General features: G+C 31.9%; 1 protein-coding gene across 7 annotated transcripts in view; it reads right to left on the bottom strand.

Moving 5' to 3' along the window:
* Positions 1-15270, bottom strand: part of LOC148629066 (3'-5' exoribonuclease HELZ2-like) — a 39514-nt gene that overhangs the window by 24134 nt on the left and 110 nt on the right. Inside the window, exons 1-8 of one of the 7 annotated variants that reach the window (XM_088543267.1) lie at positions 15061-15235; positions 14097-14144; positions 7267-7758; positions 5433-5478; positions 4589-4683; positions 3846-4058; positions 3136-3172; positions 269-396 (exon numbers count right to left, since the gene is read on the bottom strand). In XM_088543267.1, coding sequence (XP_088399393.1) covers positions 269-396; positions 3136-3172; positions 3846-4058; positions 4589-4683; positions 5433-5478; positions 7267-7575 — 828 coding nt within the window. In that variant the 5' untranslated portion in view covers positions 7576-7758; positions 14097-14144; positions 15061-15235. Of the gene's footprint in view, positions 1-268; positions 397-3135; positions 3173-3845; positions 4059-4588; positions 4684-5432; positions 5479-7266; positions 7759-14096; positions 15236-15270 lie in introns of those variants that run through there. The other 6 variants (XM_088543237.1, XM_088543277.1, XM_088543250.1 and 3 more) reach the window with 6 other exon arrangements.

Here is a 15270-nt window from a genome sequence, read left to right on the forward strand (position 1 = left end):
TCAGATGTAGATTATAATTGCACCATAACAATATACAACTTCAAATTTTTTGTTAAAAAAGTATAAAATAAAATAAAGACAAAATTAGTAATCAAAATAGAAAAACAAATTTATCATCAATATTAACAAAAAAGATCAGAAACAAATTAGCAATTAGTACTTCATCATGAACTTGGTTCGACAACAATCCCATACAGGAAATATCAATTGAACTGCTCATGAGTTTGGGAAAATTACAGTTAATGTGTTATAATAGAAAGAATCTTACAGAGACATCTAGTTTCATGCAATGTTCAGCTACACCAGCAGATTCAGGAAATTTTTCTGTATGGAACAAACACCATGCCCAAAGAACCAGCACATCTTGCATTTTACAGTTTTTAGGTTCACGCCATACTGAAATCAAGTACATTTGTTTTAATGTTATGAAATCTATCAAAAGAAAAATACAATTGAAGGCAGCTAAACATACTATAAACAATAATTGGAAATAAAACCTAGTTTATTGGTAGGCAAACATGAAGTTGCACATGTTGTCTTACTAGGCATACTCCTATTCAAGGAGAAAGTTGATATCAGGGAGATATATGCCTCACCTATATGAAGCCATGCAACAAATTTGAAATAAATCCATTCATTGGAAGTTGAGATAAATGCAATGAACTTCAGACAAAAAGATGGCTGCAATGGAAGATGAAACAAGAGGATCCCAGGAACCTGAATCACTCATCCAGTTAAAATTTGTCTTTCAAGGACAATAAATTTAACAAGGAGTTGTCCAATAATTATGACTCAAGAAGACTTTGGTAAGACTTATCATAAGAATAATTTTAGCCATTGAAAGGTTCTTCCTATCTATTATAGTTTTCAAGATATTGGCTGAAAACTGAAAAAAAAAACCAAAAACATCATTTTTCATCTTTCAAAGACAAAACTCTTACAAGAAGTTGCCTGACAACTTTGATCCCTGAAAACTTTTAAAGGCCTTATAATAAGGGTCATTTCAGCAATTGAAAAAACTGAGCTAAACCTAAAGGTTTTGGAGATATATGTGAAAAACTACTGTCTGACCCCTATGTTTTATTTTTAGTAACAGCGACCATGTTTTTCAACAGATCAAAAATCCCCACTTCAGTTCTATGCAGGATACTCCAAGAAACATTCATAACAAGTTTAGTTCCAATTGGTTAAGTAGTGTCAGAGAAGAAGATTTTTGAAAGAAATAACATAAAAAATAGAAAAAAAAAAAAATGTCAAAAAAGGGCAATAACTCTTTGACCACAGATAGATCTCATCACACTGAGCACTTTTACCCATGACAGAAATAGGCTTAACCTAACAGTTTTGGAGATATATTCAAAAAACTATTGTCTGACCTCTATGTTCTTTTTAAGTGATGGCGGCCATGTTTTTCGATGTATCAAAAATCCCCATATCAGTTCTAGGCAGGATAACCCAAGGAACATTCATACAAAGTTTGGTTCAAATTGGTCAAGTAGTGACAGGGGAGAACATTTTTGAAAGAAATAACATTAAAAATAGCAAAAAAATGTCAAAAAGGGCAATTACTTCAAGATGGCTTCATAAATTAAAATGAAAATTTGACCACAGACAAATCTCATCACGCATCATGGCAATTTCTAAAAAGATGATTCCATGTCACAACTACACAAATATTTTCAAATTTTCTTTGAACTATTCATTTTTAAATTTTAAAAGTGATGTTTATTGTATGATCAAGTACGTTAGTACAATTAGTGTGGTTTTGATTAAGCGAAAAATCATCATTAATAACAGGGTAACAGTTAATTTTCAAAGACTCAAGGAAAACAAGTTATGACCATAACAAACCAGAAGACTGAAAAAGTTTATGAAATTGACACAGCTGTGGTATAATAGCTCATAAAATAGGAACCAAAAGGACTTCAGCATGTTATCCCAATTTATTTCAGTTTAGCTAATTTTTATATACAATATATCCAAATAAGTCTCAATATACTTAGAAAGTTTGGCTTAATGAAATTCAACTAGCAGTTATATCAAAACAGTTGGTATAAAACACATTTAGAATTTCAGAACTTTTTAATGAATTTATAAGATCAACTAGAAATACTGTGAACCCTGTCAAATACCTTCACCTCCCCCCCCCCCAAAAAAAAGTAAATAAAAAAAAGCACAAAAAATTGGCACTATTGTAACAAATGGTCCGTTTTCAACAGAATTTCCTTGGCCATTTCCGCCTTTTTTAAAGAGTGAAACTTCATAACATGGAAATGTAAAATTTGACATTTATACGAATCATAGGGAGCTTACTTCAATAGATATGAACAATTCACCAACGTTTCATAAAAGTTAGTGAAAGTGTTTTTGAGTTATTGTGCAAAAACTTGAAAATCCCCCGCTTTTTAAGTGTAAAAATTCATAACATGGACATGTAAAATTTGACATTTATAAAAATCCAAAGGGAGCTTATGTCAATAGGTATAGACAATTCACCAGTTTCATAAAAGTAGGTGAAAGTGTTTTTGAGTTATTGTCTGAGTTGTTGACGACGGACAGACGGACAACGGTATACCATAATATGTCCCGTCTTGGATGGTATAAAAACTGAAGTGAAAGTTCATTGACTTAATAAGTGTAAGTATTTGTAAGAATCAGGCAAAATGGGAAAAATCAGAATTATGCATGTCAAAAACCACCGATCTGACAATAAAATTTTACTCAAGGATGCTTTCTCTATTTGAAAAGACCATTATTTGGTTTCTGCATCACTGGATTTGCTCAAAATTTTTTCAACTGAATGTTGGAAAAATTAGGTTTTTGTCAGAGCTTTTTTTCTTGGTTCTGATGGTGCAAATAGTCAAATTAAACTTTCAAAACAGTGTATTTTTCCATGCCATTTTACACCCACTGCTTGATTCTTACAGAGACTGACACTTAATTGATTAGGCAGCTTGATTTCCGCATGAACACCTCTTGATACTATACAACTTCTATTGATTTTGAGGAATAGGAAACATTTCAAATGTTGGCACCACAAAAGCAAAACACCAGACAAGATCATTCATAACCTGGTTTGCAGAGAGTTTTAAAAGTATGAACTTGAAAAAAAAAAAAAAATAGAGTAAAACTTACATCGAGTCAAAGCTTCAATAGATTTGTCATATTCCTCCTATAAAAAATAAATGGTAAATCTTAACCACAGAGTTTGCACTGTCAACTTTTTGTAAATAGTGCTATGGTCAATTAATTACATGATTTCTAAGTTAAAGGTAAATATTCCTAAATATTTTATAGAATTTATCCATTCTTGAGTTGTGTATTTTTTTAAAATATCTTCTGATTTATCAATATTCAGAAAAATGAGACAAACAGTCATATTTAATTAATAATTACCAAGATAATTCAATAATTTCTAATTCTATTCCATGAATCAGCATGATCATATTGCAGGAATAACTGACATGTTAATATGCTCCAAAATGTAGCAAAATGGTAGAGAAGTAAAAAAATTAAGGATCTGATGTACTAACTGCTTTAAAAAAAAATCCTGTAAAGTGTCAGAAAAGCTTTCTAGCATGTGAATTTTCTTCCACAATATCATGGCATCACAACTGAACCTATGAAATAAAAGTCTGACCAAAATTTGATTGGAGCAAACAGCTACAAGACTACATTGTAATTGGGGTATGAACTTATGTTTCTTTGGGCATGTTTTGGTTTCACTGGTTTCATATCATATGAGTACAGCATTAAGTGAAAACATGTTTTTAATGATCTATAGTAAACAAAGGTTTAATTAGAATTAAAAAAAAACATTAAGAAATGCTAGTAATAAAACTTACAAGATAAAAATGACATCTAGCACATGTTAACAAAAGTGTATAAATCATCTGTTGTAATTCTGTACACATCTTAGACTGTTGGCATGGTTTTAGTAGCCCCAATAACTTTCCCATGACTTCATAGGCTACAAAGAGCACTATCCTTGTTCTCAATTTCACATTACACAGGTCACTGCAAATCTTTACTAGATTTGAAGTTGTCACCAAAAATTCCTGCAAAAAGAGTAAACACACTGTAATTTATCAATATTTCTATTGCTGCATCTTTACTTTGGCCTATGCAACAACACATCATTGTCAAACATGACACTGCAAGACTAGGTGTTGTCATGCTAGGTAAAAACTCAGTCATACAGAATGTTGATATCAGACAACAAACAAAATTGTTTATAACATATGTCCCATCTATATAAAGCCACATACAAAATATGAAATCAATCCAACAATTTGGACAAAATTAGAGCAGACTGATGGAATGACTGATGGAAAGACTAACAAGCTGATTCCAATATACTATCCATTTTTGGAGCAACAAGCAGTTTGCTAGATTACCACAATGGTACCAAGGCAAAAAGGTAGCAGAAAATGAGAGGCTATTTGTTCTATGTTTATTCCGATAAAATCCACCAAACACAGGTCTTTACTTTCTATAACATGTTTCATCAGATAAATGAAAATTATTTTCAAAAATAAGATAAAATATTTATGCAATAAATCTTTTATACATCAGATGCTACTTTTACCTCAGAATTTTTCCTAAAATCTTTGTAGATCTCCCTCCAAATAGTTGATCCAATATCATTGTTGTAAAGAGATGATGTACCATGCAGAATCAATCCTATAATTAAACAAGATTTAGTTTTAGTTTTAAATCTATTTTTTGGCTTATGTCATATGCTGTAGAAACACACAGAAAATCAATTTAGGCAACAGAATATTCACCCTTACCCAAAACCATCACTTGAAAAGCATCAATTGAACATTCTAATAAGATCTCCTATAAAAATGAAACAATATATTACCAATATATCTACCACTGTGTTTTCTTATCATGTTAGAATAGAAATAATTCATGTTAGGTATGATGTTGTACTCATTGACACATAGGTTGTATTTTATATCTGGCTAATACTCAATATAAATTAATGGAATATAAAGACCAAGCCCATTTGTAAATGAGAACAATACTATACCCCAATGAATTATTTCTTAATTCACCCTTATCCAAAACCTTCCATCTCATGAACATGCTACTAACAAAACAAGGAGTGTCAACAACATCCTATACTTGTAAATTCTCTGAAATATGAAAGGTGTGTGTTGTATGGAAGTCTCACATATTTCAGTTGGTCTTAACATCAGCCATATAACACTATAGCAGTTTTTTCTATCAACAGTCATACATTATTACAAATAGCTCTGTCGTTCTTTGGCAAAGCCTTAAATCATATTCGATTAGACATTTATATAGGACACACACTTTTTATCATTGCTAGAGAGAAAGCTTAGTAAAAAAAAAAAATACATAATGGGCATTGACACATATCCTATTTCATATATCTTCTTCAATTAAGGTAAAATACAAACCTTTGTAAAAACAGGATAAAGTCTTCAGCCTATCTTGGTCTTGAAGCTAAAAATTTACAATATTCAATAAATTCCATTACATGTATAATAAGTTATACCCATACATGTACTGATAACCAGTCCTAAATCTGTAATGTCATAAAGCATTTGGATAACCAAATACCATGCACCATGTATCACATTTCTGCAAAAAATTCCTCATCAAGGTCAGAAATTTTTACAAAGAAAGAGTAATCAAGGGAACCAAGGTTATAGCGGTAATCAAAAGAATGCAATCCAGGGACAAAAACCTGACATGGAAAACAGACATACACAACAAAAAATGTTAAGTAACTAAAATCATACATTCAAAATAACAAAAGCAAATGAGCAACTTGGACTCCACTAAAAACTGGGAGCATGGACCAGGTGTACCAGTAAGGTAAGCATCCTCTGCTTTTCTAGAAACACCCGCCGAGTTGCTCATAAAAAGTCAAGTCCGGGGTAGACAAACGAGGAAAGGAAAACAATGACCTGTTGAATAAATCAGTTTTCATGGTGCAGATGGATACACTATAACAATCCACGAGTTCATGATGACGACCATAAAACTTCTGTAGTGATGACTTCAATCTTGTAGCAACATAACCCTATTCCAGAAGCCTATTTGTTAGAGTTCTAGCGCGATACAAAAAGTCTGCATAGTTTCAGCAAGCTCTGGCATAACGTATGAGTTGTGATATGAACACTCCATATGCAGGTGCTGAAGGGATGTTGCCACAGATGAAAGGAAAGTTGACAATTTTGAATGAAAAGTCATCACGTTTGTCATAAAGTTTGGTCGATAGTTTTCCTTTACCATCGATTTCTAAGTGTAGGTCAAGATATGAGGCTGACTTCACACTGTCTGTAGTATCCTTTATCTCAAGTTCTTTGGGGTAGATGCAATGTGTCAAATCCTCGAAATTAGGATTGTTTAAAGAAAATATGTCATCTATATAGCCGAAACTGAGATTAAAGGATCTAGCCAAACAATATTCTTTGTTTCGGATCAGATCAGCTATAAAGTCAACCTCATAAGAGTGAAGGAATAGGTCAGCAAGTAAAAGAGCTCAATTTGTTCCCATTGGAATGCCGACCGTTTGTTGAAAAACATGTCCACTGGACAAATATGTTGTCGACTAAAATTCCAGCATTTTGTAAACATCTTCCTCTGTATATTTGGAAGATGATTTGGAATTATTTCTTACAAAGTATGAGGAATCTCTACCAAGAACTATATATTTGTATCTAGTTGTACCATCTTTTTTGGAAAAACAATGATGTATAATGCTTTTAAGTCGGGATTTTAACTGAGTATGGGGAATAGAAGTATACAGTGTTGAAAAATCATAGGTTTTAATGCTATTATATTCAGATAATCGTCTTGAACTGATTGTCTCCAAAAGATCTTTCAAATTTTTCAGGATCCACTTTGAATTAATACCACTATGGGAGTAACAAGTATTGTGGTAGGACTGCAGACCCTCTTTGACAGTTGTGAGTATAGAAAGAATGTTAAAGAGTGGCCCATTGAAATTTTGGATATCATTAAAAATGGTGCATTCTCAAAATTTTAAACCCAAGACCAATGCTGGACAAATCTAAAAATAAGAGAGATATTTTTTTAATCATTCGAATGCTTTATAAAATATGAACTGCCCATCATAGAAAACAACCAGCTAAAGATACATTTAGATTTTTTTCCTTTTTTTCAATATTAAGATCAAGTGTAGGCATCATGCAAGTATGAATGCTTTTGTATTTACATAATTACATACTGTTAGTATATAGACACTTTCAAATGTAATCTCACCTTTTCCACAAGAAAAACGCAGCATTGTTTATATTTTTCAGCAGCATCCTTGAGTTCTTCATTTGCACTTGGTTGAAAAAATAATTGATGATTGCACTTATACCTATCAAACTCTGTGTTCAATCTTGTTATAAGAGCATCAATGGACAACCTAGCATCAGCTTCATTGCCATTCTTAAAATAAAGCTCTGCCAATTCTAGTAACTCTTCATCACTTTCAGTCTCTACAATTCTATAGGGCTGAGCAGCTCCACATTCAGACGGTACTTCATGAATTTGTAGTTGTTCTGACCTAGGTTTTGCAGCCATAGTTTACTTTTGAGATGATTGTAAGAGTCTTGTAAATGTTTATTTTGTGAGTAGACTGAAACAGTCCTTGTAAAAAATTCTTCATCACATTTGTGTAAGTTATTTGTCATTTTTGTAGTTCAAGATCAAGAATTTGATCCATAAATCAGGTTATCATTCTCTTCTGTTTCACACATTCACTACCTACAATAACAAATCTTCAAAGTCAACTACCAGCACCAGTTGTAAAAAAAGTATAAATGAGATGTATTACATCATAAACATATTTATACCTAAATATATTATAATCTATATACAATATCTAATCAAATACAATAGGAGAAATCTAATCTTTCATCAAATCAGACTGAAGTGTAATTTGATAAGGACTTTTTTTAGGAAGTTTTCAACTTCACTAAAATAGTTACTTTCACTTTCATTGAGATGAAATTTCAACAAAACTAATTACATTTTTTAGTGAATGGTCCAAAGTCATTTTATAAAGAAAATAGGCAGTCTAACTAAATACTTTAAAACTAAATAAAACTTTAAAAAGATATCATGAACAGACAAACAGATGGACAGACCAACAGACAAAGTGCATTCCAAGAATTTGTTTACATAGGGTATAATAAAAAATAATAAAAAGCTTTGCCTAGCACAGCATTATACAACCACAGCCAGTTGAACTTGGGCAAGTGTGGACACAATTATTAGTTTTTGACACACTTAAACATAAGGACATACAGTTCATTATGGACACAACAACTGATTTGGATACAAATTATATAATATCTTGAAATTCAATTGAGTAAAAAGTTCTGCTTTCAGGGGGCTTTCATGTATCACTTTGTATAACGATAAATGATAGAGAAAATTTGCTAGCATATTTCAAACCTGTTGTAAAGAGGGGGAACTTACCAAAAAAAAAAAACCTATTAAAATGAGATAAAAAATTTAGAAAATACAGTCTTAAAAATATACATTTTTTGGCCCCTTTGACCTCTTCTTACTCAAAAATAGTGAGAAATATTCCAACACTATTTGCAGGTATGGAATTCCAAAGAATCCAATGAAAAAAAATTTCAAAATCAGACCAGAAATAAAAAAGTTGATTTAAGAGTGTTTCCACACTATGGCCCCTTTTAGATTGAAAATGCTAAATGCTATTTTAAATCTGATAAATATTAATAAAAACCAATGAGAATATAACAAGAAATGTCAAAGAGACAACAACACCATCAGGATGAAAATGTCAGTCAAAGGCCACCCATTGGTCTTCAAAGAACACAGAGGAAACCCTCATACCACAGGGCAGGTACTCCAGCAATGCTAGAGGTTGTCTGGCAAGCTATTTTTTGACTTGGTGCCATCCTAATGGAGGAACAGAATTCCAACCTCTTATGTTGTAAGAGTACAGGGCAGGATGCAGCTGGCCCAAAAACATCATGATACACAAATGCAGTGAAAGAGTTGCCACTATATACTCAAATAACATAAAAATAAACTAAAGGTGAAAATGAAACAAAACATACAGAGGCCAGAAATTCCTGATTTGGGACAGGTGCAAAAAATGCAGCTGGGGTAGAGTACTTTGGCATGATCAAATCCCTCCCCCTTCAAAATCTGTCCAATGTGGAAAAAAATATTACACAAACACACCTAAAATCAGTTAAAAAGGCCTGAGTACCTTGTTACAACAGAAATAAAGAAAATGAATATAAATTACACAAATGTACAAACTAAGGACTACTAGCAGTTATCTGACATGCCAGCACCAGACCAGTTTAAACCTACAAAAATTATGTCCCCATCGTATGTAAACTTCCCATGTGGGGTTGAGAACCATGCTACATCATAAGTCATACAATAAGGCACAACCAATGTCATGTCAAAAAATGCTTTTAAATATAGTTTTTCAATTTCTATGTAAAGACCCTATGAGCGAATCAATGTTAATACCAAAAAATGCTATCATTAACAATTTGACAACAATATCATAACTATGTCCATTACGAATGAGCCTATTCAATGGTTTAGTTAACTTATTGGGTGAGTATCAAGCTTTCCGTGCTTTGCACTAATATTATCATTAAACAAAGGGTGAGACATATCTGCACATATTAATCCTTTACATGTATATCTAAAAATACCTTCTTTATCACATTTAAATAAACACCTATTTTAACCCTTTTGACCCCTTTTTGCAGAAAATAGGAAGCTTCCTCTAGCAGAGAGTAATAATATAACAAAATTTCATGATATTTGGTTCGCTCCAACTAAAGTTATCACAAAAAAAGGAAAAAGTTAACAATGACAACCATGATGACATCATAACATAATATGGACGCAAATTAAAATATCAAAAGCCTTTATCAGAAGAAATAAATAATTCACAAGCTGACAAGGTCATGGTGTTGGGTGGAAGTGTTTAGGAATTTAATGTCAAAAGACTTAAATAGTATGAATTAAGTCCTATAACTCAAAAATGAGAAATCTAATATATATATAAACAAAATCAAGAGAGCTTATACAATTAGAAAGATACTAAGTGAAACAAAGTTTCATGGAATTGCCTGAAATATATTCAGGTTTAAGTGCAAATATGAAAAAAAAACCTACCTTTTAAGGAATTAAATCCCATGAACCAGAAATTTATAAAAATCAAAAGGGAGCTCAAATCAATCAAATGAAACAATTCTCAAAAGTTTCATGAAAAAGCGCAAACACTATTGGGTCATAGTAAGGTTGGGTCATAACTGTGAAACTTGACCATTTTTCATGAATTGAGTCGAATAAATTGTACAATCACCACTTTTCAAAATTTGAAAAGAAGTTTTCATCAGTATAAATGATCAATTCACGAATTTTCATTGAAATTCTGCATGGTTTTTGAGTAATAGCCAAATAAAAGTAGAAAAATAACCACTTTTTTGTACAAATAAAGTCTGAGAAATTAAAAAAAAACCAAAAAATCTAAAATCAATGAAAAAATGGAAAGAAACCACACATCAATCAAGAGAAACAATTTACTAAAATTTCACAAAAATTAGTGGAAGCATTTTATATTTATTGCGGAGAATGTGAACAATGAATGGACAGACACCAGTATACCATAATAAGTCCCATCTTAAAAGACAGATTATAATAAATTGCTGTGATCAAAATCTATTTCAGTGGTTTATCATATAAATTACAAAGTTCAAAGGGCATTATATGGCAGAGTCAAACTTCATGGTTTATATATTTTAAGAAACAATTTAATGACAATTGAAAACATCAATGCAATATTTCACATTTAATTTCAAGTTCACTCGAGATTCATGATCAAGTCATTTCATTTGTTCGTGCATGTCAATGAACCATGACAATATGAGTTACACTATAATTTAGCTCTTCTACATTTGCATTTGATGTTCTTACAACAACCTTTACTCTTCAAGCAAGGTACCCTGGCCACCAGTTTTTTTATATAATTTGGGAAACAAAGCAAGATTTGCCCAGAAGGAACTTCTTCCGGTTTGAGACATGCATCGTTTAATTCTACCAATGATTGTGGTTAAAACAGCCTGTAAGTGCACCAGCATGTGTTCCGATGCAATAACCAAATTCTGTAACTTCCTGAATAACACCTCTAATATTGGTGACATGCACCTATGCATTCAAAACCTTTTGGATTAAGTCATCAATTTTAGTTTGGGTGTTTAGTACATTGCGCTGTGTTGTATTGTTTCTAGAAAGAGTAATCAAGAGAACCAAGGTTCTAGCTGAAATCAAAAGATAATCCAGGGACAAAGACAAACATGGAAAACAGACATACACAACAAAGAATGTTAAGTAACTAAAATAATACATACAAAGGAACAAAAGCAAATGAGCAACTCGGACTCCACTAAAAACTGGGACCATGGACCAGGTGCACTGGTAGGGTAAGCAACCTCTGCTTTTCTAGGAATGATACACCATAACAATCCATGAGTTCAAGATGACGACCATAAAACATCTGTAGTGATAACTTCAATCTAGTTACAACATAACCCTGTTCCAGAAGCCAAACTGTAAGCGTGATAAAAAAGTCTGCATAGTTACGGCAAGCTCTGGCATAAGATTCTAGCAGAAATCAAAAAGAAATTGACAAAGACCAGACAGGGAAAACAGACACACATGACAAAGAACATAAAATAACTAACATACAAAGAAGTTCCAATAATTCTTAGAAAAACAAACCTATCCTGCTGGTCAACCATTCTCAATATCAGACCAAGCACAAACTAAATCCTCAGTTTTATCTCAATGAAAAGTATATGAATTAAATTTTGTTTACCAAGAAAATATTAACAACAGGTAATGGAATAAAAGGTGCAAATTACTTTTACCCTAAAGTCATTTAATTACTTACATAATGAGACTACAGATATAATTCTATACAAGTTGAAAATGCTTTTTGGCTAATTTTTGTAACCATAATTTGTCCAAGCTTTACTTAAGTCTAAATACATATTACAATTTGTACAATGACAACTTGTACACAACAAATACATTTCTTCTGTGTAACTGTTACGAATGAATTAGTTAAAAAAAATTATCTGGAATATGAAAAGCGTGTGTTATTGTGTGCGTATGGCACTAAACTAGTTTAAAACTAAATTCGGCAATGATATCATATGGAAGTCATGTAAAAGCTCTAGATTCTTTTTGATCTCTTTATATAGGTTCAATGTGTAAATAGTTGAATATATCAATTGCCACTAATAAAGATGATTGTGAATGAGTGTGAATGATTTTAATATTAAATTACTTTATAATAAATTTGAATAGTGTATTCATTTCATTTTCACCACACTATTTATGTATTCATTATTTGTTCTCTTTAGGTGGACAGTGAAGATGTAACAAAATGTAATTATTTACAAGGCATTCGCACCTCATGCAGGGTATGTAGTTCGTAATATATTTACTGTTTTGTCAGTTTTGTACTTATAGTAGTTCTAGTTATGGTCACTAGAATATTGTTAAGTTCTGTTTTATTTATAATCAAAACATTATGTATTATTTCTTTATTTCACCAATATTTAACAGTAAATTAGCAATTTGATGTATTTGATAAGAAAATGCATTTGTGAAACTGCTTTTTATTTTGTGTATGTTTCATGTTTAATTCAGAATGCAAAGTAACTATTTTTAACCTTATGTAAAATTCATTGAAATAGCATATTATACATGGATGTCATGAATTGGTATACTCTAATAAAGAATTCTATACTTCTCCCTGGTTTGTGTATTTAAGTACTTTTCCGTCTAAGAAGCAGGCAAAATGTGTATAAAGTGTGGCACACGAAGAAAAAATACACAGAGATTTTATTGCATTATCCAAGTATTTATAACTCATAACCTCGAGAAATCATTGTCAAAGTGTTTGTAAAGTTTGCCTTTTTAGATATTTATACTTCAAATTTAGAAATTTAGAAAAATGGCAGGACAATTTTCCAGAACTTTTTCCTTAAATAAGCAGTCAAAAAATATCTGTGTCACAAATGCTTCAGGATAAATTTAAATAGCTTCATAGTTGTTTTCTAGATGTATTTGAATATGTTTCAGGCAAATAAGACCAAATTGAGAAAAATGATGTGCACCCATTGCCTGAATCTTACAGAGAATGGTACTTAACATGTTTTACATCTTTTATTTTTAAAATTGCACTAAGTATTCTTTATTATTATTTCAGTGTTTTTTATTGGGAATATCTATCAACTAATATGAAGAGAATTAAAGACTTCAATTCAATACACCAACTTAGTCACTCCAATATAGCCTGCTCCAATTACTACCAATAAATTCAGCAAATCAAAAATTCCTTGTATTATGCACAACCACATATCATGTCCTCAATACTTACATAGATTCATTAATTTTCAAGTCAGTGTTCAGTGGTATATTTCATGACTTTTTTTTAAAAAGGGGCCTAAATCAAATTGTGTGTTTGTTTGTTGGGGTTTAATGTCCGAGCAGTAATATTTCAGATATATTCAGATGAGCCTAAATTAAACAAAATTCAGCATATAAAAAAGCCTGTTCATTGCTCTACCACATTTTCTGTTCTCACTTACCTACACGGTTTCATGACATTTGGTGCAGTAGTTTCCCAGTTGCACTTACATAAGTGAGGGCAGACACAGACATAAGGACAGAACAAATACAATATGTATCCCCTCAAAGTGTGGTGGGACTTAAATATAGCGAGCACCGTGAAGATGTGTGAGCTCTACCGTTATTACATGTACGATCTAAATTTCCATTAAGGTTCCCCAACATACTAACAAAAAAAAAGTCATGTCCCGTAGTAACAAAAAGTGACTGTCCTTACGGAGAAAATTCATCGCTTCCTTAAACCAAACAAATAAAAATAGATATAAGATTAAGTTTCAGTAAAAATAAATTTATCTTTTCCGGTAGTTTTCGAGTCTTTCTTTCTTTTTTTTTACCTTATTAAAAGAAGTGAATATGATGTTTTAAAGGTTCGGGAAACATGTGGATGTACATACTTGTATCTCCGCTGTTCCACTGTCGCTGTTGTCAAGAACCTAACCCTTCTTGGAAAAAAATATAACTGATTATATTATAAAAATTGAAGCATAACTTTCCTAAGATAGGAAAGGCAATCATTTTCTTGTTCGGAATTTGCAGCTGAAGTCTGAATTTTGTTTACGTCACATGATATGTGTAAAATGTTCCCACCACCTGTGGAGAACTTTAATATTTCCGGTATCTGTACAGATTGATCTGACCAGCTACAACTGAAATGAATGTTGCCAGAGGTGCCCTTTAAATAAGGGATAAAAAAATGTAAAGTACTGCGAAGTGCTAAAGTTATCGACCATTTTGAAAGCCAAAGGGAGGTATGGGGTTGGAATTTTGGGGAAAAATTTTTTCAATTTATTCATTTATTGAAAAAACCCTCCCCCATTCATTAACAAGACTGATTTTCAAATAGAAATATTGATTTTGCATGCTGCTTAAATACAAATAAAAATATTGCGCTTACAAAGCAAAAATTTTCATCCAGGTTGACGCTCCTTTGTAATGTCCTTTATTATTTTTACAAGTCTCGCATCGACAGTACTTGTTGAAAGAGTTGTCCAAAACATTACACATTTTTATAAGTGATAGTCCTGTCTAGTGGGTGTATATGCTACCTGGGGCTGGAGGTTGTCTGGCAAGCTATTTTCTTACTTGGCACTGGGGACCCCAAGGAACGGAATTCAATGTATTACTTTCAAGGAGTAGTAGGAAAGAAGTTAGTAATTGAAGGACAGATTTCTACCAAGTTGTTCAAAACAAAGAACGCCACCCAGAACTTGCAGAAGTATGAGTCCTATGACTACCGAATGATGCCAGCTCATTGAATGTTCATGTACTCATGATTAATAAATGCTGTCTCATTGGAGATTCAATTTAGTGTCAACGTTTAAATACTTAAGTTACTTCATTAACATATAAGCAATTTACGCTAGGCAACTATAGATATACCATCCTCTTTCGTTTTCAACTCGTCTGCATCTGATCAATATATATGTATATATATATATATCACGTGATAATTTCCCGAAAACGATGGATGAAAAATGAAAGTAGACATCGAGGCTAAAAACCACTAATTCCACTTCCCATAGGCTTCTATGCTAATTTCACAATATTCAATGGCTTCTCGGGACTTTA

The sequence above is a fragment of the Perna viridis genome, chromosome 1, assembly GCF_037379345.1.
Source record: "Perna viridis isolate PV_CMFRI_1.1 ecotype Kerala chromosome 1, ASM3737934v1, whole genome shotgun sequence".
NCBI lineage: Eukaryota > Metazoa > Mollusca > Bivalvia > Mytilida > Mytilidae > Perna > Perna viridis.